Source organism: Elaeis guineensis, chromosome 10 (assembly GCF_000442705.2).
Source record: "Elaeis guineensis isolate ETL-2024a chromosome 10, EG11, whole genome shotgun sequence".
NCBI lineage: Eukaryota > Viridiplantae > Streptophyta > Magnoliopsida > Arecales > Arecaceae > Elaeis > Elaeis guineensis.
In genome coordinates, this window is record NC_026002.2 from 8,506,986 (window position 1) to 8,533,911 (window position 26,926).

The window sequence follows — 26,926 nt, forward strand, 5'->3', positions numbered from 1 at the left end:
TCTGTGGAAATGCAGTTTAAGCAAGAATTGTAAGTTAGGCACTACACAACACCCCCGCTGCCTCCACCACCACCTTCTACTTCTCCTTCCCCTCAACCTCCACCGCATCTTTACCCTACTCTCCTCTACTTTCACCTGTTCTGCCTAAGTACTCACCTATGACCCACGCATGCCTCCTAGGTGCCAAGCAGTACCCCAGGCATCCATAAAATACAGCAGCCTATAGAGAGCCACAACTGATCCAATTATGAAGAATTAGTCCTCAAGTCACATTCTCAACATCTTGATGATAAGGATAGAGGTCAACTAAGTAGAAGATGATCGAAACATCATAATTCTCCGCTATCTTGATATTTTATGGATTCTCTCCAAATCACTTTTAACCTTGAATGGTCCAATCTACATAATGCCTACATAAATAATGCAAGGGCCAAGTCGATATTTGTCAAGCAAAAAATGTGATTCAAGTGCTATGTGATGCCCCCCTCCCCTTGTTCTGTCTCTTCTACTGATTCTCCCTCTGCTTAACCATCCTCACACATCTTTCCCTTGCCTTTTAACCCCTTCAGCCTTCCTCCTCCCTCTCCTCGTTGAGCTTATCCTCCTGCACTCCTCTTCATCCTGTCCCTTGTAAGCTGACTACATACTGCTTAGGCATTGCATGTTACTTGAGCAACTCACATGACATTTCTTCGAACCATGATAACATGGGGAAAATAAGATGGATTGAATATGACCAAACTGAAAGACTATTACCATTGGAAACTATCTAATCTCTCCATAGAAACTCTTGAATTTCATTTTTCTAGCCCATTGTGCCACGATAAAGGCACACCACTATTGTCCCTTCCCAAGTGTTGTGGCCTAGGAGGGTGTGATCAACATTGTTCTAGCACATTAACATTTTTATTAGGCATAGTGATAATAGCTCTTTTATCCCAACCTGAATACACCATATGTTACTCTAATAATAAGCTTCTCTAGACCAACAAAACCATAAACAGGCTCCTCAGTGCCCCAAGAAAAAGAAAAATGACCAACTAAACAAATCTGCTCAAGATTGGCCTCATCATCCATATCTGGGATAACATTAATGAAACCTTATCTTCAGTAAAACTGCAACAACTATCAACGAGCTGTATCCTCAAATTAAGAACTTAAATTTATATTTTGTAGTTATCGACCATCATGGCAACCTAACCCAACCAATTCACCAGAAACATCTATTACCAACTCTCACACAAGGCCATTTGGGCAGGCTCTTTTGAAAGATTATAATATGTTGTACTCCATAACGCCATTCCTCTATATCATCAAAAAACACACAGCATAGCACAAACACAAATATAGATTAGATATACAAAAGACGCACCTTTGTGGATCCCGCTTGTGCCAGTTCTGCCCTCTATCCAGGTTGAGAACTTGAAAAACCATATTCTGTTCTCCATACGTCAACTTCTCATCTGAATTTCTTAGCACAATGGAGTATATGCCATCTAGGAGGAAATATAAATGCAGCAAAAAGTATTCCAACAAAAGTTTGGAAGCCATGTCACTAGCCTCTGCACCATTGTGACCATCAAAGACTGCTACCATGCCAACATCAATATCCTCAATTCCCGTTCTTCCTGACCAATAAAAAATTTCATTAAAACCAAGATTACAGACAATAAAAGGAAGGTAACTTTTACTACCTACCATCTCATTTTCTTGAGAATTATGAGCAGGTCCAGTCAAAATCTATCTTATAGATTTAGGATATGAGAGTAGTTACTTTTATGAAAGAAATATAGGGGTTTTCTGTTCAAATTTTCCACAGTTTACTGAAATCAATATTCCAAATTTTTTTACCTAAGTTTTTTATTAAACAGTTAAATATTTTGCAAAATCAAAATATCTACCTTTTTCGAAAAATGATTGTAACCGAATAGAAATTTATAAAATGTTCCTATGTAAGTAACCAGCGTAGCATATTTATACCCAGAGAAACTAACAGCCATGGGAACAATTCTTTTCCAATATTTCTTAACATGCAATTTTGCAATTTTGAGAATTCTTTGTTTTCCAAAAATAATTTCTTTTTTAGCCAAACATAACTTTTTGCCCTAGTTTAACCACTGATTAATAATTCAAACAATATAATTTCAGTCAAGAGACCAAACTACCAGCTAAACAGTTCGACATTCCCCACCCTCTCAGCCTTGTCTGGTCCAAATTTTTGGGCTTTCGTCTATATCACATATAAATATAAGCCCTAACAGCAGTTTAAATCCAAGAAGACAAAACGGTAAAAGAAGGAAGAGATTCAATAACCCTTCCACAGGAGAAACGATCATACCAAGGAAGGGGATCCGCATGCCGAGGGCGCAGATGGTGCGGTCTTCCTGGGAGCGGCGGCGTCCAAGGTGCATGGCGACCTGGCAGTTGGGCGGCGGGCGGCGGGGGTCGTCGGCGAGGAGGGTCCAGCGGGGGCACTTGGGGGACTGGAAAACGGCCGGAGCACCGCCCTCCCGGTAGACAGCGAGGCATGTGAGGGACTCGCCGGATGACGGCGGGATCAGGCGGAGGAGGAGGAGGAGCAGACCGAGTAGAATGATACGCTGTACGGACATCGAATTCGCTCAGAGTGTACAATCCGTTGGTTGGGGGAAGAGAAACAGAAGGGAAGAATCAAGTAGAGAAAGAGAGAGCTCCTGGAAGAGGAGAATGATGGAATCATGGATGTACACAAAACTTTAGAGACAAAAAAATAAATTTTGAAAATTTTGTTTTATTTAAAAGAAGGGATAAATGAGAATAGGATGATTATGTATATACAACAGTATGTTATAATGGAAAATAATAGAAAATAATAGTCTTATATTTTTCTATTATTATATAATAGAATGGAAGGTTTTGTGTTATATAAAGGTTATTATTAGACATCATTTTAAGTATTGTAATGGTCATTATAATGTTTGTGGTACCCAATATTAGTAAAGTTCGTAAATGTCATAGAGTTTATTATAATAGCTATCCCTAACATATAATAAAAAATAAAATTGCTATTATTGACATGGGTAACATGTAAACAGAAATATGGACTGTTATTATTTTTTTCGGGAGGCAAAACTCATTAGAAATTTATTTGAGATCTAAATTGCAAAGCAAATTAATCATAGAAAAACCTAAAGGATCTAACCATATGCCAGACCTTGGGATTTTTGATTATATATAATAGAGATTGTGGGAGAGTTCTTAGCCACTATTTTTTCTATTTCTTTCTTTTCTCATGGTGAGAAAGAGAAGGTGCGATTCAAATAAATAAAATATCTTTTTAGAAAGTTTCTTAGTTTAGGATTTCATCCAAATGTAGTGCTTAGGGAATCACAAGTGCTGCTTCCTAAAACTTAGTAGATTTTTATTATTAAAGTTTGAAGTAAGGAAGATAATAATTTAGAAAAAAAAGGGTCATTAGTAGTTGCTAGGTAAATCCCGTCTTTGGACAACTGGAAATCAAACTTCCAACTATGTAAGAATTATATTTGTCATGCATTAATGGAGCTTAGGTTATCTGAGTTGCTAATAGAATTTTGAGATAAAAAGAAAATTGCAAGGATAGCACATTCTTATTTTTGAACAACTAAATTGAGAGCTTGAATAAAATTGTATTTAGTAGGATTTTTATTATATTTGATATTATTAAATCTATTTATTCGTGCACCAAGCTAGTAAAAAAGTCAAGATGGAATGGCAGCTCTATTTTTTCTAAGGATTTGCAAAGTCTTTGCTACCATTGTGGTTACTTAGGCTATTTACAAGATTGTTGTCTCCATTTGAAAGAGAAAAAAAGGGGAAGAGGCCAAGGGCAACAAAGAAGGTGTAGAGAAGTCTAGAAAGCCTTTATATGATCCTTGGATTAGGGCAACCAATTAAAGTTTTTGTTTCATTGGGAGCAATGAGTCAGTTCAATAAAAGAATAAGAGTGCCAATAATAGTGCAGGACAAAGTAAATAGATTAGAGGTGAACAAAAAAAATACCCAACTTAAACATATATACACTAGAATATGGTGATTGGTCCTAATAGCCAAAGTTTCAAGGAGTTCCAAAGGAATTTCAATAATAGATTCTAAATTTCAGATATTAGCTAGATAAAAAGGGGGTGATTATGATTGTATGTCTAAATTTCAAATATTTACTATTTGATAACTATATTTTAAAATACTATGAAACTGTTTAGTAACCAAACTAAATATAAAGCTCAAGAACTCTTTTTAAGTTCCAGAAAGCACTTTTAGCCTCTCCAAAAGCAATCCCAAACTAAGATCTTAGCAGCCTGTTTCTAACTCAACCAATCAAACACCACTCACAAGATTTGGAATTTTACCCTTTAAACATCCTGAGACAACCTTGCTTTTCTTGTACAAACAAGTAATTCTTTTCAGACTAGATTATCCATTGCAACTTTCTTCATATTAATTATTAATTGAGTATGCATCATGGTGAACTCATATAAGATGTAGTGGGTTGATATCCACAGGACCTAAAACTAGATGCAAGTGTAAATGGTGGCTTAAAATTCTAGGCAGCAGCTTTTCAATTACACATGAATATTTGTACTAGTAAATATTAGAACACATGTAGAAAATCACAGTAAACATACTTAAATTTTAAGAAATTGATAAATGATGCTTTACCCAAATAAAAGTGAGGTTGATCTTGATAAAATATGTTATAAGGATGAAAGCAACAGGCATATAATGTAAAATTTCATATTTCCATAATGTAAAGAGAAATGAGCTACCATTCTCTTGTTCCAGTTGAAAAATAGGCCCGAAATGAAAAGACAGCACTAAAATAATAATAAGAAAATGTTGATAAGCAGCCAAGGTTGTTTCCACATCGTGAGTTCTCTATCTCCATTCAATCTGAAAGAAAGCAGAGCCTGATAATTCTCCTATCGTCTTCAGAAACTAAAAGCAGAGCTTCAACATCTTCAGTGATTGAGAATATTTGATTAGTAACTTTTCCCCAAAACAACAAGCTTAAGTACAGAACTGCAACCCACGGAGTTTGAGTAAATTACAAAGATTGCACATCAAGAGCTAATGCATAAAGCAATATATCAAATCACTAGTTACTCTACAAGCATGGCCTCCGAGCCACCACCACTACCATCTTCAACACTAATCTTCTGCTCTTCCATGACGGCTCTGAGCTCATCTGCCAAGCTCTTTTGTTCATCCTCAATTGTATTCTGCAATTCATCAACCTGCAGAAAAAATAATTAAGCATTAGTCCTCATAATTCAAGGAACATCACCATGACTTCTCATAATCAAAAGAGCTGGTTTTCTAGCTTTTAATAATTTCACATCATGGTCACAAGAGTTTGGTGTTTTGACATAATTTGGCTTGAGAAGAAATAGAACTTGCAAGAAGTTCTGAATGAATTCAGATATATGGTGGAAACAGGCATACAAGAAGTAATAGCTACTGACAAGAGCAGCACTCTTGGCAAAAAATAAAAAATAAAAATAATGAAAAAAACAAAAAACTATGAGAGCATCATCACCACCAATATATAGTCCAAGGCTGCCTTTGTGAATCGGTTGTGAGCAATTTGTCGACAAGTAGATTTTGCGGACCACATAATGCTTGCATGAATTATTCAGTAGCACAAGAATGGTTTGGAGAACCATTCAACCAAATGAAAAATGTGCGGAAATTTGAGAAAGTATATTGCCACATTCAACTTATATCATCCCCTCCATTAGGACTGAGCAGAAAAAATAATCAAAACAATTTTAGAACAAAAACATTAAATACTAACTCACCACGTGCAGCAAAAGAGAGAATTGTTTCTTCCGAAGATCCAATGTCCTCACACATGCAGCATTCTCTGCCTCCAAAGTAGCAATTTCTTTCTCTAGATCTGAGATAATTTTCTGAGTTTCTGACCTTGGGGGCTGCAAAGCAATCAGCTTCCTAATGGCCTCACACTCCTCCTTGTGCTGCCTCTCAATCTTGCTCTCCTCAAGTTGTTTTTTTAAGTCTTCGATATCAGCCTGTGCTTGTGAGATTTGTCGTTGGATTTCTTCTTGCAGCTCATTGAAGTTCTCTTTCTCTCGTATGTTCGCATCGACCACTGCTTTGCTTTTAAGAAGTGGGAGCTCAAAAGTGGCTATTTCTTGTAGGAAAGCCTTGTACAATCTCTCACAGTCACTTAGATTATCTGCTTCCTTCTCAATCTCAAGTGCAAAGGAGACAAACTTCTTTTGAAGCTTCTTTAATGGTGGTTCGCCCCGCGTAGTTGTGGTGCGAGTCAGAAGCCGGTGTTTAATTATCACATCATCTTCAAGAGGACCAAAAGCATAATGTGCAGCCATCTCTTCACCTCTCCCAGCAATTTTTCTTCCTTTGGCTAGCATCTGGTTGCTTAATAGTTAATTACTTCAGTATTCAGCACATATTGGGCGAATGGATAAAGGGAAAAGTCTAGATTAGTCAAAATTATAGGACCAATGAAAACTTTTGACAATTCCAGTAAAGGACAATTGTTAATGATGAAAACTTTACGTTGCTGTATATGATAATAAACATAATTCAAGAACATCTGGTGATAATGAAGAAATGCTGAGAACCAGAAGAGCCCACTTTTTCACCTTACTATACTGCAAATGACTGATAAAAACAATCTCTTAATAAATGTAAAATCAATACAAGTTTCACCAGTAACAGGTCGAACTATCACGATAAATATAAGATACATAAAAGGAAAAGAAGGCCATTTTTTCCGTTTCTTTTTTTTTTTTTTCATTTAACAAGAGAAAAAAACAAACACTCAGAAAAAATGCTGAAGGTGAATCATACACAAAAGAAGACATTCAAGCATGATAAGTTAGAGTCTTCCAGATCATATTCAAATGAGGAGTTATCCAAGTAAAATTTGTTTATGAATGTTTGGTGGTTGCTATATGTAGAATAGTTTCTAAACATTTTTTTTGATTAAATAGTTTTTTAAAGTTAGAAAAGGCCGGATGGCTATGGTAAATAGCTTCTTGAAAAATTTGTCCTATCTTCCCTAGCTTATAATTTTAACAGCATAAATGTCCTAATTGAAACAGCATAGGAGATGCAAGCAAGGTGAACATGAGCGAGCTAGGCCTAACTCATGCTCAGCTCATTTAATAACCAAGTCGAGCTTAAGCCAACTTATTTAATTTCGAGCTAAACTCAAGCTGTTCACAAATAGCTTGTTTAAGAAAACTGGTAAGGGGATCAAGGTATTTCATGACTTTTCTTTGTATAGTTTAAGCTAATAATCCCAAATATATTTTAATATCATAATTGCAATACATTCTATTATATATAACCACTGTTAGTTTATAGTAAATAATGCAAAAAATAATAGGCGAATAATAATTAAAATAGTCTATATATATATATATATATATATATAGTTTAATATTTGCATTCTTTAGAGCCAAATCAAGCGATATTCGAACAAGCTAAGCCTATCTCTATCTCAGCTCATTTATTAACCAGGTAAGCTGAAATTGAGCCAAACTCAAGCTGGCTGGTGAACAGCTTGTTTGTTTGACACCCCTGAGAGGAAAAGACAAGACCCTAAAGCTGGAAGTTTCATATCCACACCAGAACAAAGATGGATACTAGAAAAGGAAACTTGCACAACAGTCAAAAGACAACAGGTAAGTTAGGAAAGGCAACCATCTAGCATAATGTTAATTTGAAACACCTATACCCAATGCTACCTTTGGTGTTTCTACCATCATTGAAGCCTCAAAGTTAGATCAGTCATCACTTCTACTGTTTACACCTTGTGCCCACACGAAGGGCCACCTTTAAAGACAGGTAATAAAACAAATAGCAGTAAAATCCACTAGATGACAAGATCTCTGCATACAAGAGACCAAATTGGACAATTTAAATAGCAGAATGGTGACCTCTACTTGTGGGGTAATTTTTGATTGTAGGCATTCTTCAAATGCTATTGATTCAGCTGGTGGTTTACTCACATGTTGGAAGTCACATATTCTAGATGGCACTATTTGTGTTTCAGCTGTTTACACCTTGACAGTTAGACTGAACAACAAAAGTGATGGTTTCAGTTGGATGCTGACTATACATTCTAGGAGGGAATAATTTTAGACAAAATTAGCAGCAATGAGATCAAATTTGTCAGAAGCATAGGTATTGGCTGGTGATTTCAGCATCATGAGATTTGAAATCAGAGACTTGGTAATCCCAGCAAATGTGATTAGATTCAGTGATTCCATCAATACAGAAAGTTCACTAGATCTCCAGTAAATGGATGAATTTCATGGGGTCAAATAAATAAAGAAACTCCTAGTCTTGTAGCATTATTTTCTGGTTACTCGAGTGGAAGCAAAGATACCCTAGGTCTGATGTTACTTCAGTAGCCTGCTCTCCTCCTGGTTTGAATACACTCCTGGTTCTCCTTTAATTCAATTTTTGGTGGCCACAATCTATTTGGATCTGACAATCTCTGGTTCGAATACAATGAATTCAAGGAGCTAATACAGTACTAGTCAAGGTTTTAAATACTGACACCAATATTTTTAATCCTGTGGGATGGGGCTGTCCTGATTTTTCATGGAACGGGACGCACCACTGTCCCACCCTATCCCAACACTTGGAACAAGGGATGTCCCAAGATGTCTAGATTGGGACGCTGGGATGTTAGCGAGATGGCTCTGTCTTAACACATAGGATGGTACTCCATCCTGATGTCACATAAGTTGTCCCACTGAGACCTGAATCCTTGATTGACACTAACTCCATACCATTTATCATTCTAAAGGTAATATAGTGCCAGCATCAATGATACACACCAAAACTAACAGCATCAAATAAATGAAAAACCAGCAGTACCAACTGGTATGATCAATATGGTACCATTGGTACACATTGATACGGACTCATATAGTTGATATGCTGGTACAGATGGTTTTGGCTTCCCCAGCAACCGCACCAATGCCACTTTCATGTTGGAAGAGTATAGTACTAATGATACCCTCCCATTGTAGGGATTTTTGAATCCACGATACTAGCAGACTACTGCACCTTCTAATTCAGATGCAGCAGTTAACTTGGTGGATAGTTTCTTTCAAGGTTTCCTGTACCGGTATCGGTGGCCGGATCGGCCGGCCGGCGGTACGATACGGTACGCCTCTGTTCCGTTCCGAACCGAGGCGAACCGACGAAGGAAACCGGGAAAGAAAAAGAGAGAGAAATAGAGAGAGAGAGAGAGGGAAGGAGAAAGAAAGAGAGGGAGGGGAATCCGCCGGAGGGCCTCCGGCGGACAGCCGTGGCCGTCGGGCGGCGGAACGGCCTCCCGCGGCTCCGCGCGGGGAACAGGGGCGATCCGCCCCTGTTTCTCGATTTTTTTTAAAAAACTTTTTCAAAATGAAGTCGGCAAGTGGTTTGCCGACTTAATTAAGTGAAGTCGGCAAACCACTTGCCGACTTCGTTTTGAAAAAGCTTTTTAAAAAAAAAAATCCGAGAAACAGGGACGATCCGCTCCTGTTCCCCGCACGGAGCCGCGGGAGGCCGTTCCGCCGCCCGACGGCAACGGCTGCCCGCCGGAGGGCCTCCGGCGGCCCCTCCGGCGAATCCTCTTCCTTCCTTTTCTTCCTTCCTCCCTCTCTCTCTATTTCTCTCTCTTCCTTTCTTTTTCTTTCCGGCAACGGCGTGTACCGTTTTGCATGTCGGAACCGTCTCGGTTCCCCGTCGGGATGGTTCGGCACGCCCCATACCGGACGGTTCAGCCCGGTATGGCAAACCCTGGTTTCTTTTCCTTTGCAGAAGCTTAAACATTGGAGTAAAAGTAGAGAGAGGCGACACTCTATTGACTAAGAGGTCTTATTGAAAAAAATTGGAAGGCTTGATATAGAAGAGTCGTCGAGGAATCTCACAGCTTTTGAAAGATAAGACAAATATTGATTGATAGTGGAACTGAAGGAGATTCTTGTTAAAGAAGCGTTATTCACAGAAGCAAAAAGCTTAAATCAATGGGTCAAAGTCTGGGAACAAGAATACTAATTTTTTCCACACTTGTGCTAGGAACATATAGAGAAAAAGATACAATACATTCTACTTAATCTCAACCTGGCACTCTAACTGAGACTAGTGAATAGTGATACAAAGAGGGCTTTTTATGACTATTGTGCTGAACTTATTTGGTCAGAACATCTAAATTGGATGTCTGCAAGTTGAGGGGCTTTATTTGGGGGTTGATACCTGATTCATCTTGAGGAGAACTTTTCTTAGGAAAAAGTTAAAAAAGAGGTTATGTTCAGCCCAGCTTCAGAAAATCACCAGGACCCGATGCCTTCCAAATGTGCTTGCTTTAATATTAGGATCTTTTAACAGATGATGTGATGAACTTTTTTGAAGATAAGAATTTCAGCTTTAATGAGAGCACTAGGCTGAATTATGCTTTCATCATCTTAGACCTCAAAAGAATGTTTGCTCCACTGTCAGAGATTTTCGACCTATCAGTATTCTGTACAGCTGTTAAAAATACTCCCTAATGTGCTTTCCAACATATTATCTAGGATTATTGATACCTTAATAGGATGCGATTAATCAGCCTTCGATAGAGGAAGAAACAATATAGAATGTATTTCTTGTGTTTCTGAAGTTGTATTCTTTTGCAAAAAGAAGAAGATCAATGGGATCCCTTGTCAAATTTATTTCGAGAAAGCCTATGATAGAGTTAACTGGAATTTCTTGTTGGGTCCTCTAAAGGTTAGAGGTTTTGTGGACAACTTGTGCAACTGGATTAGAGCTTGTCTTTCAATTAGCAAACCAGCTAACTTTTGAATGGGAAAACTTGGCAAGTGGATCTTGAGTAAAAGAGGACTCAAGCAAGTTGCATCCTCTTTCATGGTACCCCTTTGTCCGTCTGGTTGGTGTGTTAGGAAGAATTTTTAACAAAGCTGGTGAGAAGGGATCAACTAAAAGTTTGGGGTCAGTAGGTATGAATGGGGGGATAATGAAAATCGCCTATGCAGATGATTGTTATAATATTTGGTGAAGCAGAGCATCACTAGCTAGCTGCCTTAAAATTTATTCTGTATGGTTGGTGACTCGTAACAAGTTCAAAGATCAATTTTGCAAAAAGTCAACTTATGTATTTGGGTTCTCAGAAATGAAGGCTGGAAGCATCTTGTGTCATTTGGAAGTTCTTACTTAGGTATCTGATATTGAACTTCATCTTTCTAAGTTGAGAATAAGGGTTCTTTTCTAATTGATAAGATTGACAAACGAGAAACTTTTGGAAAGGGAAACTTTTATCTGTTGAAGGTTGGATAAATTTACTTAATGCAGCACCATCCTCTAAATCCAACTACTGGATGCCAACTGTGAAACTACCTAAAAGAGTTGCTAACAAAATAGATTAGCTAATATGAGCTTTCCTGTGGAAAGGAAAAGAAAAGAACAACGGTGGAGCTTGCCTATTGAATTAGGAGCAGGTTAGTAAGGATAAATCTCTAGGTTGCCAAGCGGTCAAAAGCTTGCAAATATAGATGATGCTTTGCTGGTCAAATGGAAAAGAAGTTCTTCAGTGATACTAATAGGCCTTGGATTTCTCTTGTCAAGCAACATTACTACACTCACAGATCCCACTCTTCGGATTAAAATTATATAAAAAGCATAGCCTCCCCTTTCTAGAAAAGTGTGCTAAAGGTCCAAAATAATTTCAAAAAAGTTGGTGGAAGATTCATTTTGGGTGACATTCGGAGTATAATATTTTTCATGAAACACTTGGTTAGAAGAGTTGTTCTTAAATTGCTTATTTCCTCAAGTCTTTGATTTGACTGTTAGGAAAGCAATCAAGACGACAGATTACTGGCTTTCTCCTGAGAACCATTGAATTCAGAACTCAGATTGGAGAGTTTCTTGAATTGAGTATATAACTGCAAGCAGTCCAACAGAGTTCCAAAATATGGAGGTCCTCTTTCAGCTGTAGCCAAAATTATTTGGAAGTGTCTTGCCCTGAAGAAGGTCAAAATTTTAATCTGGCTACTAAATAAGAAAAAATTTCTTATGGATTTGAATTTCTCAAAAAGAAATTGGTCTTCTCCTCAGGTTTTTGTTCTTTGCAACTCTCTTCATGAAACCACAGAATATCTTTTCTAAGCAGCTTGTCACCAAATCCATCTGCGTTCACTTCCTAAGGAAATTGGCATTCATTTTCTTCTTGATGATACAATCTGATAGGAAAGAAACTAAAGAATCTTTACTGGCACATCTCGATCCTAAAGGAAGTACTGGAGACTATGTTGAGTCTACTGAAGGATTGGACTACAATTGCATGTTGGGCCTCACAACTCAAGCTTAGTCTTCTCTTCAGTGCTATTGGGCTATAAGCTTTTTTCTATTGTGTTTGTCTCCTTTCTTCTTCTTTCTTGCATCTCTCTTCCTACCATCTTTCTCTTCCCTTCTCCTCTGTCTTTCCATTTCGTTATCTTTTAATATTTTCTCATATTAAAAAGAACGAAACCAATAAATTACCAACTCATATAGAACATAACAGGAGTTCATAAAGAAGCACTATTGCTGATAATTAATGTACTACGCTACGGCATCAAACAACGAGCACTTGAAGTACATTACAGATCACTTCAAAATCGTGCCTAAAAATCTCCAGTAGTTGTGAAGTAAATCACAAACATAATCCGAAAATCCATCAAATCCGATCAAAATCACTGAAAATCACCAATCATACTCATAAAACGATCCAACAAGAGTTTTTTTCTAAAAAAACAAAAAAAAATAATCAGATAACATCGAATCCAATCAATAGATATTAAGAAAGAAAGGAAAAAAAAATACTTACCCTTCTCTCTCGAGCTCAACGCGAGGAGGAAAGCAAGATGGAGACCCTCGGGACAAAGAGGTACCCGAAGTAGGGTAACGGACGGTGGAGAAGACTAGAGCACGGCCTCCGCTTCTCCGTGGCGATGGAAGACGGCGGCGAGCTGCGGTAGAGACGGTCGCGTGCTCGCGGAGACGAGAAAAGAAGATTAGAGACGAGGGATAGGGTCGTCAAAAGAGATCGACTCTGCAATCGAACTCAAAATATAGGGTTTGGGTTTGAGGAATAGGCCCTAAAAGTTACTGTATTGGGTTTGGATCTAAAAATCGGACACAGCTGACACATGCATAAATATAATAATTTTTTTAGTTGTACCAAAAACCATTCCCATCCAATTTGACCATTGGGAACCAAATCCTGTTAGTTAGAGGGAAACTAACTCAACAAATTTTTATTTTTTTTTATATTCACTATACATTTTGGATGCATCAAATAATCGTATAATAGTGCAGCAAAATAATTTATTAAATATCCAATTCCTACCAAAAGAAATATATCCAATTATTACCTGAAACCCAACCCAGTATCAAATTCTTTTTGATCTAATATTAGGTATGGACATAGATTTTTACTATTTTTTATATTACCTTTTTTGCATGATTCATTGTTCGTTTTGGAAACATCAAATAAATTAAGGAAAATGGTTTGATGGTGCAGCAAAATTAGTTATTGAATATCCGGTTACCACTCAAACCCCAATCCAACATCCAAATTCTTTTGGGTCTTATTATGTGTGAATGAAGATTTTTAATTAGATTTTGATTTGAGTATAGATATAGTCAAATCAAGCCGATCAACTAATTCCTTTACTTTGAGATATGAGGTAGTTATTCCGAAAGAATATTATCAAAAGCTTTTCTCATCATAAAGAGAATATTATCATAAGCTATTCTCATCATGAAGCTACAGGATATTGGGTGTGGGGTTTCATGCCTCTTGATTTAAATCCAAACCTCCTAATTCCTCTAATGAAAATCTCAATTCTCATTATTCTTCCAAAACTGTTCATTAATGACATAATCTCAAAATATAACTAATTAGTTTAATAAAAAAAAGTGATATAAAAATAAAACTATAATCATATATTGAGTAATTAATTTTTTAAATTTTGAAAATAATATAAATATATTTGGTGTGGTTAACTAATTTTATCCTAACTCCATGTAGGGGTTAGAAATTACAGGCTTTTGATTCTCATAATATCCATACTTAAATTTCACCGTTAAGAATTTCCTTACTTTTAAACTTGACACATCCTTTTCTTTTTTTTCGTGGCAACATTGAAGGAAAAAAAAAAGAAGAAAATAGAGACAATAAAAAAACATCTTAGGGTCTAAGGTAAGCAATCCCGCAAGTATCAACTTTCAACAACAAAGCAAAATCTGAATAAATGCTAGAGGCATTGTTAAGGTGAAACACACTGTTCCATTTTTAAACTCTATCATTAGCAGAATTCTTTGCCAATGTTCTTGATCTAATCTTTCTTTCCATGTCTTCCAAATTCTAATTCTAAAAACTTTTAAGCTTTATCTATTTAGGGATCATATCCCTTGAGCACTAGGTATTTTTTAAATATTAATAATAATTAAATTTTAATCATTTTTAAAATTTATAATTTAGTTAAACATCTTATATCTAAAATATTTCGTGACCATGTGCATTTGCACATGAATCATAACAATTCTTCTAAACACAATAAAAAAAAACCCACTAATTTTTGATAGTAGTAGTGATGATGGCAATAGATTGTGATGGTAGGGTAACAATGATGGAGGAAGCAAATTATAGTAATAGTGATGGCATAGGTGACAACAATTGAAATTTGAAATAGAATTGAAAGGAAACTTGTCCACTTTCAAAACACTTAAAAGTTCCTTATTTTAAACAAAAGGAGTTCTAGTTTGCATTTTCAAAAATAATAAAAAAAATTTAAGAATAGAAAATAAAAATATCAGTACTAATATTTTTTTTTTTTAATTTTGGCTCTCATCGATGCTAAAATAGATCTTTTTTTGATTAAAAAAAAAAAGAAAAGAAAAAGCAAAAGTGTTGGCAAGCACATTTTAGACCATCTGGTGTAGGTCAAGATTGGATTGGATTTATAGACATATAAAACCCGTACTCCAGCATAATATATAATATGATCAGGTTAGGTTTAGGACAAAAAGACTTTCTAAAACCAATCCAGATTCAATAAGTTATATGGGTCTATCGCGCCCATATGCACCAAATAGGCAAATGGGTGAGTTCAAATTAAATATGAGCATGAGACATATTGACACCCCTAGCCATCATTTGTGCCTGCCTTCTTATTCTCAACCAAAAGCAATCCTTGGGCGTTCAAGCGTTGCGCTTGATTTGTGAAGTGAGCTGAAATAAATCTTTACTGGTTTTCTTCACCGGCACGGATCCTCCTCCTACTATCTCCTGCAATTTTTGAAATTATCTAAACATAACCTTCTTGACTATCCTCAAAGCTGTGGCTTGGGATGATCTAGTTTCATTGTAGTAGCTTCTGCCCTAAGGATTTTGTAGAGGCGCATCTTGAGAGGAAGAATTTTAGCTCTAACTAGCACACATTGGTTGTCCAGGAGATAGAGAGGTGAGATTGAGAAAGACTTGGATCATCATTGGGTTCGTAGCAGGAACAATGTGGAGCCCACCTTACGATCAGGAAGCCTGTCTAAAACGAGATATGCATTTGGTTAGATAATGGACCAACCCTGAACCTCTGTCTGAAGGAGGCTTTTAGGAGCCTCAGTCGTAACTGATTTTTGGTGATTTTCACATAATGCAAGGCTGTCGAATATTTCATCACAAATGTGGGTTCGATGAAAGAATCTGAAGTAATTTTGGAGCACGAAATTGGTTATTGCACAACCATTGATGTTTTCATGGAGCTACTAAAGAAACAGCCGTTTGTTTCCTGTTATCGACTCAACAAACACATCGAGGAGCATGTGGCAAACAGTGACAAAATGTTTAGAACTTGGTCACTCAGAATAGCTACACTAATCACAAATGAACTGCAAACGCACCTTTTTGATAGGAAAAGATGCACACCTTAAGATGGGGAAAAACGTTCTTTTTTCGGGTAAGAAATACATGATTTTTCAAGATGAGAATTTCTCGAACACGAAAGGTTCCCTAGGAACCCTAATGCATTGCCAACTCCATATTCAACGCACCCTCACATATTGCACTCGCAAGCTGCACGATACGTGCAGAAATCTTTTAATGCATGAAACAATATGACCCCCTCCCCCCCTCCTCCTTCTCCAAAAGAAAAAAACAAAGCATGAAACAAGCATCTTTAGTTTTATTCCAAGATTAGCTTAATGAAGTATAAGTACTTTAGGTTTCAGCCGGAAAAAAAAAAAGAAAAGGTAGGTACTTAGAGACCAAGTTTTATTTTTCCATTTGCAGCTGGCTGTTTACCGAGACCATAACTAGCATTAAATCATAGTATACATTTAATAGACCAATGCAGTATCCTCATTGGCAAATGTATAGTTAGGTTACATATTGTCCATGATCAATTATGTCATATATTACACTGACACTAAAAACATCTAGAAAGTAATTTACGCCTGTCTACAACTAAAAATATGCAACTATTTCACCTTATGGTGTTGCATGGAGTCGCTCATTACAAATGCAGATAAATAAAGACGACGAACGATGTCATGTTCTTTCAGGTGACAGCTCCAAAACCTGCTGAGAGACCAAATAAGTGAACATTACATCATGGAAATTTCATCCTCAACTAAAAAAGAACAATCATGAAAATTTAATGAATTAAGCTGTGCATGCACTCTAGTTGCAGGAGATGAAAAACGTTTTTGAATTTCATGCAAAATAAGGGGAGGAGGGAGGAGAACAGAAACATAAAACTTGGATGAATATTACAGAAATCCTTGCACAATTACATACGGATCGCAACTGGTTTAGTATAAAGACACTGGAATATTTTAAGATAGCCAGACAAGGGTAGTATTCTCATCCATAAGGTCATCTAAATTTCCTATGCTTGCGTTTTTACCAGAGTAGGCAGCAGCAGTCCAAGCCAATCAAGTCCCTAAATTAACTTCACAAGTATGTATGAATACGCTTCTCGTGTGACTGTCGGCTAACAAAAATTGGCATATCTGAACTTTACTCACTTTAGAAAGAATATTCCTTCAGATCCGCTTCCACATGACCCACTTCCATGTCAGCTAAGCATTCCTCAGCGGTTAGCGGAGGAAGCTGCCTAGTCTTTCTCCTCAGGTTATGCTTGTGCCATTCCGATTTGAAGTGCTCCCTATACTGTTGAGCATCTCCCACCACTGCATCGCATGTGCTACATCTGTTCTGTTTGGCCTGCTCTTGATCACTTCTAGTTTCGGTAGAAATCTTCTGCTTCTGTAATCTCTCACTTATTTGGACCATGGAATCTGATTCCTTTGTGGACTTTGAGCGAAGGTCTTCAGCATCATCATACTCATCTACATGCGCATCCCCCTCCAAATGCACTGATACAGCCAGTAGTTCCAACCTTCCTTGCAAATTTCTCATGAGAACATCACAATCACGGAAAAGACCAGGTTGTATTTCACAGACCTGAACCATAAACATGTAAAATTAGAAATTAAACGCTAATGCATATTATATCTATATCCACACACACACACACACACACACACACATATATATATATATAGTGTGTGTGTGTGTGTGTGTGTATTCATATATTGATGTATGTATGTACATGATAAATCTTTGGAAAAGGTTTAATGATTCAAACTCAATGAGTGTTAATCTTGATCATAAAAAAATTATAACGATAACATCTTGTCCCATAGGCCTAGCTTCATGAATAATTATTTATCAAGCATTCATGTGAGGGATAGCCTCTGGCACTATTGAAAGAGTTTCGAAATCCTTTTTCACCAATTCACCTCCCTTTTTTTTCCAACCTTTCAACATGAATTCAAGCATTTCTTCTTACCAAGATGCATAAAGAATATGTTTTGATCATTCATAGAATGATGTTTCGGAAAAACAAAAATTCAATATCAATGCTAATTCCTTGCATGAAGCTGTGGACCTGGTGTGAGACCTGGTCCATACTCCCTCAAATCGTGACCACCTCTCTTGTCAGTTGTGCATCCAAATTCCATTATTTGGAATACATTTTTGATCCAAACTCAAATAAGAACCAAATTTTCATCAACCTATATATTTTCAACCCTATGCAAAATCCTAATAGGTTCCCCACTGTGGACTGTCTCTCATCAGCTTGGCATCAATTATGATGTAAAAAAACTTAAGGGAAGACTCTATATGCACTCTTAAGATACAACGGTGAAGCAAATATAGAAATTGTTCAAAGCTGAATCTAGTGAAATCAAAGACAGAAAACTCGACATGATTCCTACCTCTACTAAGCTAATACAGAAAAGCCTAAAATATGATATAATCCAATGCAAAAAAAGGGTAACTACAGTGCACTCAGTGAGCGGGGGTGACACTAGGTGTAACTATCTCAGCAATAAAACTAACAATCGACAGCAAAAAACCCTTTGATGGATCAGAATATAGAAGATTATCCTAGCAATAGAGTTCAATTCTTGAGCGTTCCTCCAAGTGATAGCAGGTGGTTTCACACCAATCAGCAAAATGGAAAGAATTTTCCCAATCAATGTAGTAGAGAGCATTTACAAGCCATTTTATGAAAATGTGGAGATGAGGGAAAATAAAAAAACATGACTGCTGCGCTAGAACAAGACAGCAACCTTAGAATGGTGGTATTTCAGATATAGGGATTGGTTTTAAGACTGGATTTTTTTAGCAGCTGATCAGATTGATTCACTTTTGAAGCATCTGGCACAGTCAGCTACTAAAAAGGTGCCTAAGTGCTATCATGTTTCAGGCGAATCAATTAGTAACAAGTTTTTCAGGGTCATTTTGTGGTGAAGTGGCAGCAGCGGCAGCTAATAGAGAAGCAGCATGGAGAAGAGAAGAAATAAAGCAGAGGAGATAGAGGATAGAAATTAAAGGAGTGCTGACTTGCAGCTCCAGAAAGGCCTCATAGCTGTCTTCATGTTGCATGAAGGAAAATAAACTCAGAAAGTAAGAAAGCTGAATCGTTATTCCATTGTACCATAAAGAAAAACAGAGAAGACTCTCCATGGATTTCAGTTTAGTATCATCACAAATTTTTTTTTTTTTTGGATGAAAGTATCATCACAGGTTGCCCAACATGTCTGCTTGTCGAGGACAGTCATCATATCAAAGTGAGAGGAATCTTTTGACACCTACCCAATGTCACTGATTGATCATTGTGAGCAATAAACATGATGCAACATGAACTCCCTGCAAGCTTTTATTTCATCACTCAGTGCAGTTCTGAGTGACTAGAATCACAGGAAGTTCAAGCTAGAAGATTTGCAAAGGCTACATCACAGCCACAGCATCTTAGCACCATCAGCCCAAAGAATTCCCAAGCACATAAACAAGCCATCATTTGAAGAAAAGAAGAAGAAGAAGAAAAAGGGCAGCCAGTAATTTCCCCTTGCAAAAAATAAAATAGAGGGCAACAAAAAGAACATTATGACTCTCATCTTGCTGAAATTGCAATCAAGACAACCACAGAACAGCCTCAAAAAGATTTAAGAAATCATGGTTAAAAATCATGCAGCCATGGATGACATATTCCCAGTCCCATTGGAGCTTAATGATAATAACACTTCAGAGAAGAGATGCGGTCCTTGCGGAAGCTACAAAGATAATTAGGTGGCTTATATTGAATCTGAAAGATTTGGAGAATCAATTATAAATACAGCCACCAAGAAGGTTTATGTTCTGATGCATGCAAAGTCTTCCAACATGTAATTTGCTTCAGTTGATTTGTCGCTTGTGATTTGTTCCAGCAGTGAGACATAGACTCCTTTAACTTTGTCTTCACCGAAGATTGGAAGATGCCCGATATCCAAGCATTAAAAATTTTCTCAGACATCTGATGGCAGGCATCAATCACTGGTTATCATTCAAGGGATTAAACATAGTCATTTTATGTCCACTAACCATGCCATCTATTTTAATTGGGGTTTTCATTTTCTTTCTACTTCAATTAAAATTTCATTTCACATGAAGATTTAATTCTACTGATTTTTGGGCCTTCCATCATCTCAGTAATTCTGAATGAGCACTTATGTTGTACTCCAACAATCAAGACTATCTCATTTACTAATAAAAACACCATTCTTTTGCTCTTAGAGTATCAAAAATGACTAAATCAACAAAATAAAGAAAGACATGGACTTAGTGCTGAACCTTTGTGCATATTGTACAGCCCATCATGATTGCAAATTCACTTATTGCAACACTAATTTAACACTTATCACCGCCCAAGCTTGAATCCTCAACAGATTCAATGTCCAATTTAAGTCCACCTCCTTTTTTCCTTGAAGTGCACCAAATTGGATCTTCCTGTACTTCATTTTCTCCTCTCTTAGTCAACAAAGACTGTATGTCATTTTGCTCCAAAATTTTCCATCATTTGCACAAGCAAGAAATGGCTTCATTCTCTTCCTCATCAGTCCAAATTCATTCTATTGAATTGTTATTGTATTATTGTCATTTTCTCAATATTTGTTGCATCAATCTTCCCTAATCATTTACCAAAGTCCTGATTTCAAGATTTCTGTTGCATATGTTAGCAAAACCAAGCTAGATATGATAGTTATTTAATACTTATTTGGTAATTGCTAGGATCCTATGACCCTTATTGTCATATCATCTTCAATGCTATCTCCACATCAAGTTTTGGCTGAAAGAAGTAATACCTGGCAACTCCTTGATCAAAATCGGACATCCAGCATTGTTTCACAACTAACTGGATTTGTCTTTATAAATCCTTATTCACCAAGCATTCCAGTTTAGGACCACCTCTCATGTTCTCCCATGCCTCTCCATGTCTTTCCTCACAAACCATCCATGTTACCTTAGATCCTCACTCCATTTTCCTACAACCTTCAACAAAAATTAAAGTACCTCCACTTTTCGGAAGCCCCTATCTTTGTTGTACATGCCGATAAAATCCCTGACCATGATTCATCTAAACAAATCCATCTAATGGAGTTTTCATTCAACAATCTCCAAAAATAATCTCTCCTTGCTTATTCTCCAGACTTCACCAAAGATGTATCATCATCACCTATCCTATATATAGTTTGATTAATATCCCAGTTTTCCTCTCGCTCATCTCAGAGAGAGTATCCAAATTTCTACCTGGCTTTTTTCTGAAACCAACCTACCATATATATTATCATAAGCTGAACAGTTTGCTATCCTTCTTGGCTTTTTGATATGTTTCAAAGACATTGATGTTATTGTTTCTTTGTTATTCCTTGAGCCCTCTTTACCTTGATCACCTCTTGGATCGCACTATATCACCACCAAGTTTCCTTAGAACATGTGAATAAACTCACCGAGAACTCCAACAATTCATCTCAAACCATATGCAATGTTATTTCACATCCTATTTGGTTCAGATCTTAAACTCCAATCACTGAAAGATGTTAATTTCTCCCCTATAATTTTTACCATTTTATTTGTGGGCAATTCATCATTTAATCTTTTTCTTCTTGCTCCAACGGGATCATTATCAACCTATGCCATCTGTATCATCTTACAGAGCTTGCACATTGATCTTGTTTTTTTTTCTTTGGAAGACAATAAGCTATTTGTGGCACTTTGATATATTTGAGGTAGTTGAATGTTTTCGTGCTACTGCTCTATCAAATTTAAGTACTGGAACCCCATTGCATTTTCTACCACCAAACCAATTTCCACAATGTACTCCTCGTCTGATCATTTAAACATCCCTTCAAAATTCATGAGATCAGTCCATCCATCTACTTTCAGAATTGTTCCTTCAATCTTTCCTCTAATCCTACTAGAAATGGATAAGCTTTATTAACAATTTTCTTACTGAAAATCAAATTATAGAGCTTCTTGATCATGTAATTCTTGTAGTCTAGAGCAAACAAAGGGCACCATATAAAAACACCTCTATGGCCTTCATGAAATAGCTCAGATGATAACTGAAATGAAGAACTCAAAAGTAGGATGCTCAATGGCCTTCTTAATTCCTTCATTGTACTTTATATGCTTATAACCATGAATCTACAATCTATTACACAGACATAAATATCAATTTTCATCTAATAAGGTCTGATTATTTATTTATATAAAAAGATCATTACATCATATTTTAGACGACATAAGGCATTGCACAAAATATGAGACAAGATAACAATGATATAATGATCTTAAAAATGAAAGCCTTCCTAAATACATAAATTACTGGAAAATATCAGTTTTACAAGTGCAAAACAACTGGTTCTAACATCTGAAACTACCACCAATAATTCTGCTACAAAAATATGTTGTTAATAACTATAATATCAATTTCATATTATTTTCAGCAACTATTGTAAAAAAATCCAAGACATGGAAAGATTGGAAAAGCATGGAGCAAAATGGTACATGTGCCTCAAAAGAGTTTTAAGGTACAAATAATTAGCAAAATTATCAGTTATGAAACTGTCATTTCAACAAGAGCTCCTAAGACTTACAACAGATTGCTGATTTCCAGATTCGTCCTTTGAAACAATGCGTGCATTCCATCCATCAAGCTTATCCATGAGAACAGAAAAATTCTTCTCTGGTACAATAAGCCGAAGTCTCATTGGGGATCGCTTTATAGGGAAGTGTTTTTGAAGCTCACGTATAACTTCCAGAGCCTGCAAAAAAGAGAAAAACCCATGTTTAGTTAGATAACCATACACCTCCTATGTAGCCCTATGTTTCATCCAAAAACCCATTTCCAGGGATATGAAGTATGGTTGAGATCACGTAATTGTATGCATAGTTTTATCCTCAGAATTTTTGATTGTTTTCGATTGTTGGTATTTATCATTTTTTTTGTTGTAACAACACTGAACATGGCTTCAATGAATTCATTGTATTTTCATCACGAAAATAATAATTTTTATTAACTAGAAATCTGACATCTGTTAAAAAGTAAGCCATGGCTCTGCCCCTCAGTATATAGAAAGCCTACCCAAATAGTTGGGAGGTGGTTGTGGCAAGCTTGCAAGGCATATTCTTCTTCTTATCTCTCCTTTTCCCCACAATTCGCCAAGACAGCTCTAATTACTAACAAGATCTAAATCAGATCTAATTCTTAATTTTGGTGAAAACTTCAATAAGCAATCCATTTCTCTCCTGGGTCCACATCAATAAGTTCACCACTTATTGTACAAGGAAGTCATATCCTTACATGCAGAAGTAATGTTGGATTTTTTTAAGTTGATTTTATTTTCTCAAGAAGGCTTGATAACAAAAGGACCAGCATTTTCCAATAAGGAATCACTACACAACTGGAATAGTGAGAATTGATAAAGATCCAGGACAAACAATCCTACTCCTAGTAGTTGCATAAGACATAATTAAATAGTAGAAATGCATAGTGAACCCTAACCCTCAAAGGAAATTGTGTTTAAAAAAGAGGGGGAAAAACACTGCTAAAATGACTAAATTCAGCAGCATGATATATTTCAATTGCCTGATATGTATAACAAGCAAAATACCTGTTTCTTTGAGCTAGTATGAGGATCCACTGCAAAATGAATTTCATGCATAAGCCTCTCAATCATGCTGATCGTATAAGGGCGCTGAGTTTCTGGATTGATAGTCTTCTGCATAACTATTGTTGCAATATCCCGGAACTGACTTGATAGCTGAGACTCTCTCTCTTTCCCAGCAACTTGAAGCTCTCCTTTTTCCAGAATCTGATAGCCGTACAAAACAGGAAAGTAAAATTATTTCTAGTAAGTTGTAGAAAATATATATTCCATTCCTAGTAAATTTAGCCAAAGAACTTACAAATTGGACAGACTTATAAACAAGCTATAAAAAAAAATTAAGATATTACACATTTAGACTAAAAAACCCATCAAACGGTGATAAAATATTACTGAAAAAAAGAAAATCACAGCATTACTGCCCCACGAAGTTTCAGAGAGAAAAGGCAATCCAAGAATAGCTCGAATCAAAAGATATGTAATCACCAAATGTACCCAACATCTTTTGCAACTGTGTCAAGCAAATATCTCATATAATTCATATGTAAATTGCAGATTTGTGGTAAGAGGTGTCACATCAAACTGAGGACTGAAATGGCCATGACAGAATACCTTTAGCAAAAATCATCTGTTTATACATTCTAGTATCATAATATAACAAAAAAAGATTAGAAAAACATTATCAGATCACAAGAACATGATAATTGACAACCAACCTCCAAGCATATTTTTGACTGATCATCAGTGCCAAAAGCTGCAATCAAATCCTTCGATTTTGCAAGAATTCCTTTAGAAACATTTGCATAAACAGTATGTGACTGCAGGACTTCATCCAAATCTTTTTCACTGCATCAGATATTGAAGTGTTAATCAACAGTTCCACATCCAGCAATGGTTATAAAAAAATAAAAAAAAAAAGGTAAAAGAACATACTTAGACTTCCCTCAAAACAGATGTTATAGAGGAAGTAGTAGAACATGACAGGCGTTAAACACATACAAGTGCAAAAAGACATAAATATCAGACACATCCGTGATGGAAATATTGAAGATGAAGGGCATTCTGGGTCTAGACAGACTGGGTACTATAACTTTCTCCCTAATGTATTAAACACGTTTCAAAATTAACAACAAGAATTTGCATAGCGCAATTAATGCATAAGAGTGTCATGAGATCTCTGTTGGCTTATATTCTGATGGCTAGGATATAAGAACAATGAAGCTCAGACAATTATCAGTAGAAAACTTGCATAAAAGCACCACTAGCATTATATAAATTCATTCTAACAGATGTTATATCTCTGTCAGCATGTCAATGAATCGAGTATCAATATACTTCCACTCTACTAACCGAAATTATCCCTCCAACGTTAGAAATCAAGACAACGTGGAAGAACCATTGACAAGGTACCAAATATAACAGACCAAAAGATAATAAGCAACTAATTCCGTGACCAATGAGCAACAATTTAAACCGTTAGTGATACAAATAGGAAAGAATCCACAATCTCGATAAGAAGACCAAATCGTTAAAGGAGAAGAAGAAGATGGCTAGGTTTCAAAATCTGATTTTGAATTATTTGTCTTAATCAAAATCTGATTTTGACTTTGATAACTAGGTAGGTTTCAGCAATTCCCATACTTGATTATGAATAAATCTATGACATGCGAATTTTGAGTTCGATAAAATATCGAAAACTTCCTCTACGACCTGTAGGTTAGTTCTAGGGCCCAATCTATCCATGTGAAACTAGGGTTAAGACATCATAATAGAGGAGAAACGGAGCAATAAAGAAGAGCGCAGCAAAACACACGAAATAAACTAGGGTTTTGAGGAGGAAGCGAGAAAGGGAGAAGGCGGACGTACACTCCGGAACGCCAGGAAAGGACCTTGTTCTTGTAGCAGGCGATCTCGAAACGGATGCCGTGCTTCTTGAGACGGACGATAGCCACGTTCGTCAGCCGCTTCTGCCCGATCGGCTGGACCAAACTCTTCGACATCCTTCTCTATCCCTTTTACCTCTCTCTCCTTCGGCCTTCGGAGGGAGCGAGAAAGCGTTCGAGACGAGAAAGCTGTATCAGGAGGACGGCGGCGGCGGCGGCGGCGAAAGAAGGCAGAGGAAGGCCGTAAGCGTATTCCGTTGGTTGGCTGGAATCGCGTTCTCCTCAAGCCAAGTTCTTTCTGCTGGGGCGCTTCCGGCGGCTGCCTCTGGAAAGCTCTGTTTAGAAAACCAAAGGTCCTCCTAAATATAATTAACACAAACACACATTCCGAGTTTGGTTCGAACTCCCAACCTCAAACAGATCGTATTTTATACACTTGAGCACAATGTCCGTTTATAGATAAAAAGAAGATTTTTGTTGTGCAGCAATTGAGATCGTGGAAGAAAGATCAATCACTCTTTCGCACAGCTTTGGACGTCTTCTCGCTGCCCTAGGCCTACAGAACGTGGCCATGGGGTATGATTAAGGGTCAAATAGGTCTGATGGAATCAGATCACGAGGGCCTTCGATCCATCCCAATTTTTTGATCGAATTTTAATATCCGATCAAGATCTAAGTTGAAAATTGAATCGGATCGGATCATATTCATAATCAAAAAATCTGTTTCATTGATCATTTGATTGGATCGATCCATGTATAAGCCGATCCCAATCTAAAAATTTTGGATCCGCTCGAGCCTAAATTCTGGTTGGATCTTGTTCGTATGATAAACACATATCGAAATTATGACAAAAAAAAAAACATTACTTTATCTTGACTATTAATTTATAAGCAATTTCTCAAAATCTCACGGTCAAATTGAGTAAAACTGTATGAAAAATAACAATGTTATTAGAGCATTTGGAATTCTAATCTCACTTTTTTATTCTGTAGTTTACATATTGGATTCAATACTGAATTCGGATCGGATTGGGTCTGGTCAAGTTCGAATTTAGTAAGTCCTGATCTGATTCAGAATATTGAACGGATCTAATTTTGGAACCCGATCCGGCCCTGTGGGTCTTTTAAAATGGGTTGGATCGGATCTAAGTGGGTGGGCTAAGTCGGGTCACGAGTCGTCCCGACACATTTGTAGCTTTGGGTATGATTGAGAGACAAGATGATATCATGGTCTGATGGTCTGGAGGCATTTAGATAATGTTGATTAGACAAGTGGTCACATTATGTGGTGGGAATTATTATGAGGTTATACCTCGAAAAGTTGTCTAGATTGCTCTATGTATTTTTGATCTCTATAAAATAAAGATGATGCGAGACTAAGACAAGATTTTGACCTATCTTAACAGGTAAGTCTTATCGGCATGACCAAGGGTGATGTCTTACACGGTCTGTGGGAGTTGGTTAGCCCTGTAACACTAGTGTGGCTTAAGGAATATCAATTG

The 26,926-nt window shown here is 36.8% G+C and overlaps 3 protein-coding genes across 9 annotated transcripts in view; all 3 read right to left on the minus strand.

Annotated features, from left to right (window-relative positions):
• LOC105053399 (uncharacterized) overlaps positions 1 to 2,724 on the minus strand; it is an 83,350-nt gene extending 80,626 nt beyond the window's left edge. For all 4 annotated transcript variants that reach the window (XM_019853327.3, XM_019853330.3, XM_019853326.3 and 1 more), the window contains exons 1-2: positions 2,339 to 2,724; positions 1,373 to 1,628 (exon numbers count right to left, since the gene is read on the minus strand). In XM_019853327.3, the coding sequence (XP_019708886.2) occupies positions 1,373 to 1,628; positions 2,339 to 2,612 (530 nt within the window). In that variant the 5' untranslated portion in view covers positions 2,613 to 2,724. The remainder of the gene's footprint in view (positions 1 to 1,372; positions 1,629 to 2,338) is intronic.
• Positions 2,725 to 4,738: 2,014 nt separating this feature from the next.
• LOC105053398 (THO complex subunit 7A) lies at positions 4,739 to 13,093 on the minus strand. Of its 3 annotated transcripts, none has more exons than XM_010934524.4 (3): positions 12,869 to 13,093; positions 5,817 to 6,410; positions 4,739 to 5,252 (listed from the first exon to the last, which is right to left on the minus strand). In XM_010934524.4, the coding sequence occupies exons 2-3, from the start codon at positions 6,408 to 6,410 to the stop codon at positions 5,118 to 5,120; spliced, it is 729 nt and encodes a 242-aa protein (XP_010932826.1). In that variant the 5' UTR covers positions 12,869 to 13,093; the 3' UTR covers positions 4,739 to 5,117. The 3 variants fall into 3 exon arrangements, with proteins under 3 accessions (XP_010932826.1, XP_029122942.1, XP_010932827.1); XM_029267109.2 differs by having other exon boundaries at positions 5,817 to 6,417; XM_010934525.4 differs by having other exon boundaries at positions 5,817 to 6,432.
• Positions 13,094 to 16,357: 3,264 nt separating this feature from the next.
• LOC105053397 (uncharacterized) lies at positions 16,358 to 25,761 on the minus strand. Of its 2 annotated transcripts, none has more exons than XM_010934522.4 (6): positions 25,408 to 25,761; positions 24,258 to 24,387; positions 23,548 to 23,748; positions 22,531 to 22,698; positions 17,071 to 17,509; positions 16,358 to 16,621 (listed from the first exon to the last, which is right to left on the minus strand). In XM_010934522.4, the coding sequence occupies exons 1-5, from the start codon at positions 25,539 to 25,541 to the stop codon at positions 17,072 to 17,074; spliced, it is 1,071 nt and encodes a 356-aa protein (XP_010932824.1). In that variant the 5' UTR covers positions 25,542 to 25,761; the 3' UTR covers positions 16,358 to 16,621; position 17,071. The 2 variants fall into 2 exon arrangements, with proteins under 2 accessions (XP_010932824.1, XP_010932823.1); XM_010934521.4 differs by having other exon boundaries at positions 16,358 to 16,624.
• Positions 25,762 to 26,926: the final 1,165 nt, after the last annotated feature.

What these genes read in the sequence shown, in the direction of transcription:
- LOC105053398 (XM_010934524.4), bottom strand. Translation starts at nt 6,410, where the DNA reads ATGCTAGCCAAAGGAAGAAAAATTGCTGGGAGAGGTGAAGAGATGGCT. An exon ending in TCTCTCTTTTGCTGCACGTG is followed by an intron (nt 5,253 to 5,816) that starts GTGAGTTAGTAT and finishes TTTTTTCTGCAG; the next exon opens with GTTGATGAATTGCAGAATAC.
- LOC105053397 (XM_010934522.4), bottom strand. Translation starts at nt 25,541, where the DNA reads ATGTCGAAGAGTTTGGTCCAGCCGATCGGGCAGAAGCGGCTGACGAAC. An exon ending in CTTTCCTGGCGTTCCGGAGT is followed by an intron (nt 24,388 to 25,407) that starts GTACGTCCGCCT and finishes TATCTGATGCAG; the next exon opens with TGAAAAAGATTTGGATGAAG. An exon ending in ATACTAGCTCAAAGAAACAG is followed by an intron (nt 22,699 to 23,547) that starts GTATTTTGCTTG and finishes TCTTTTTTGCAG; the next exon opens with GCTCTGGAAGTTATACGTGA.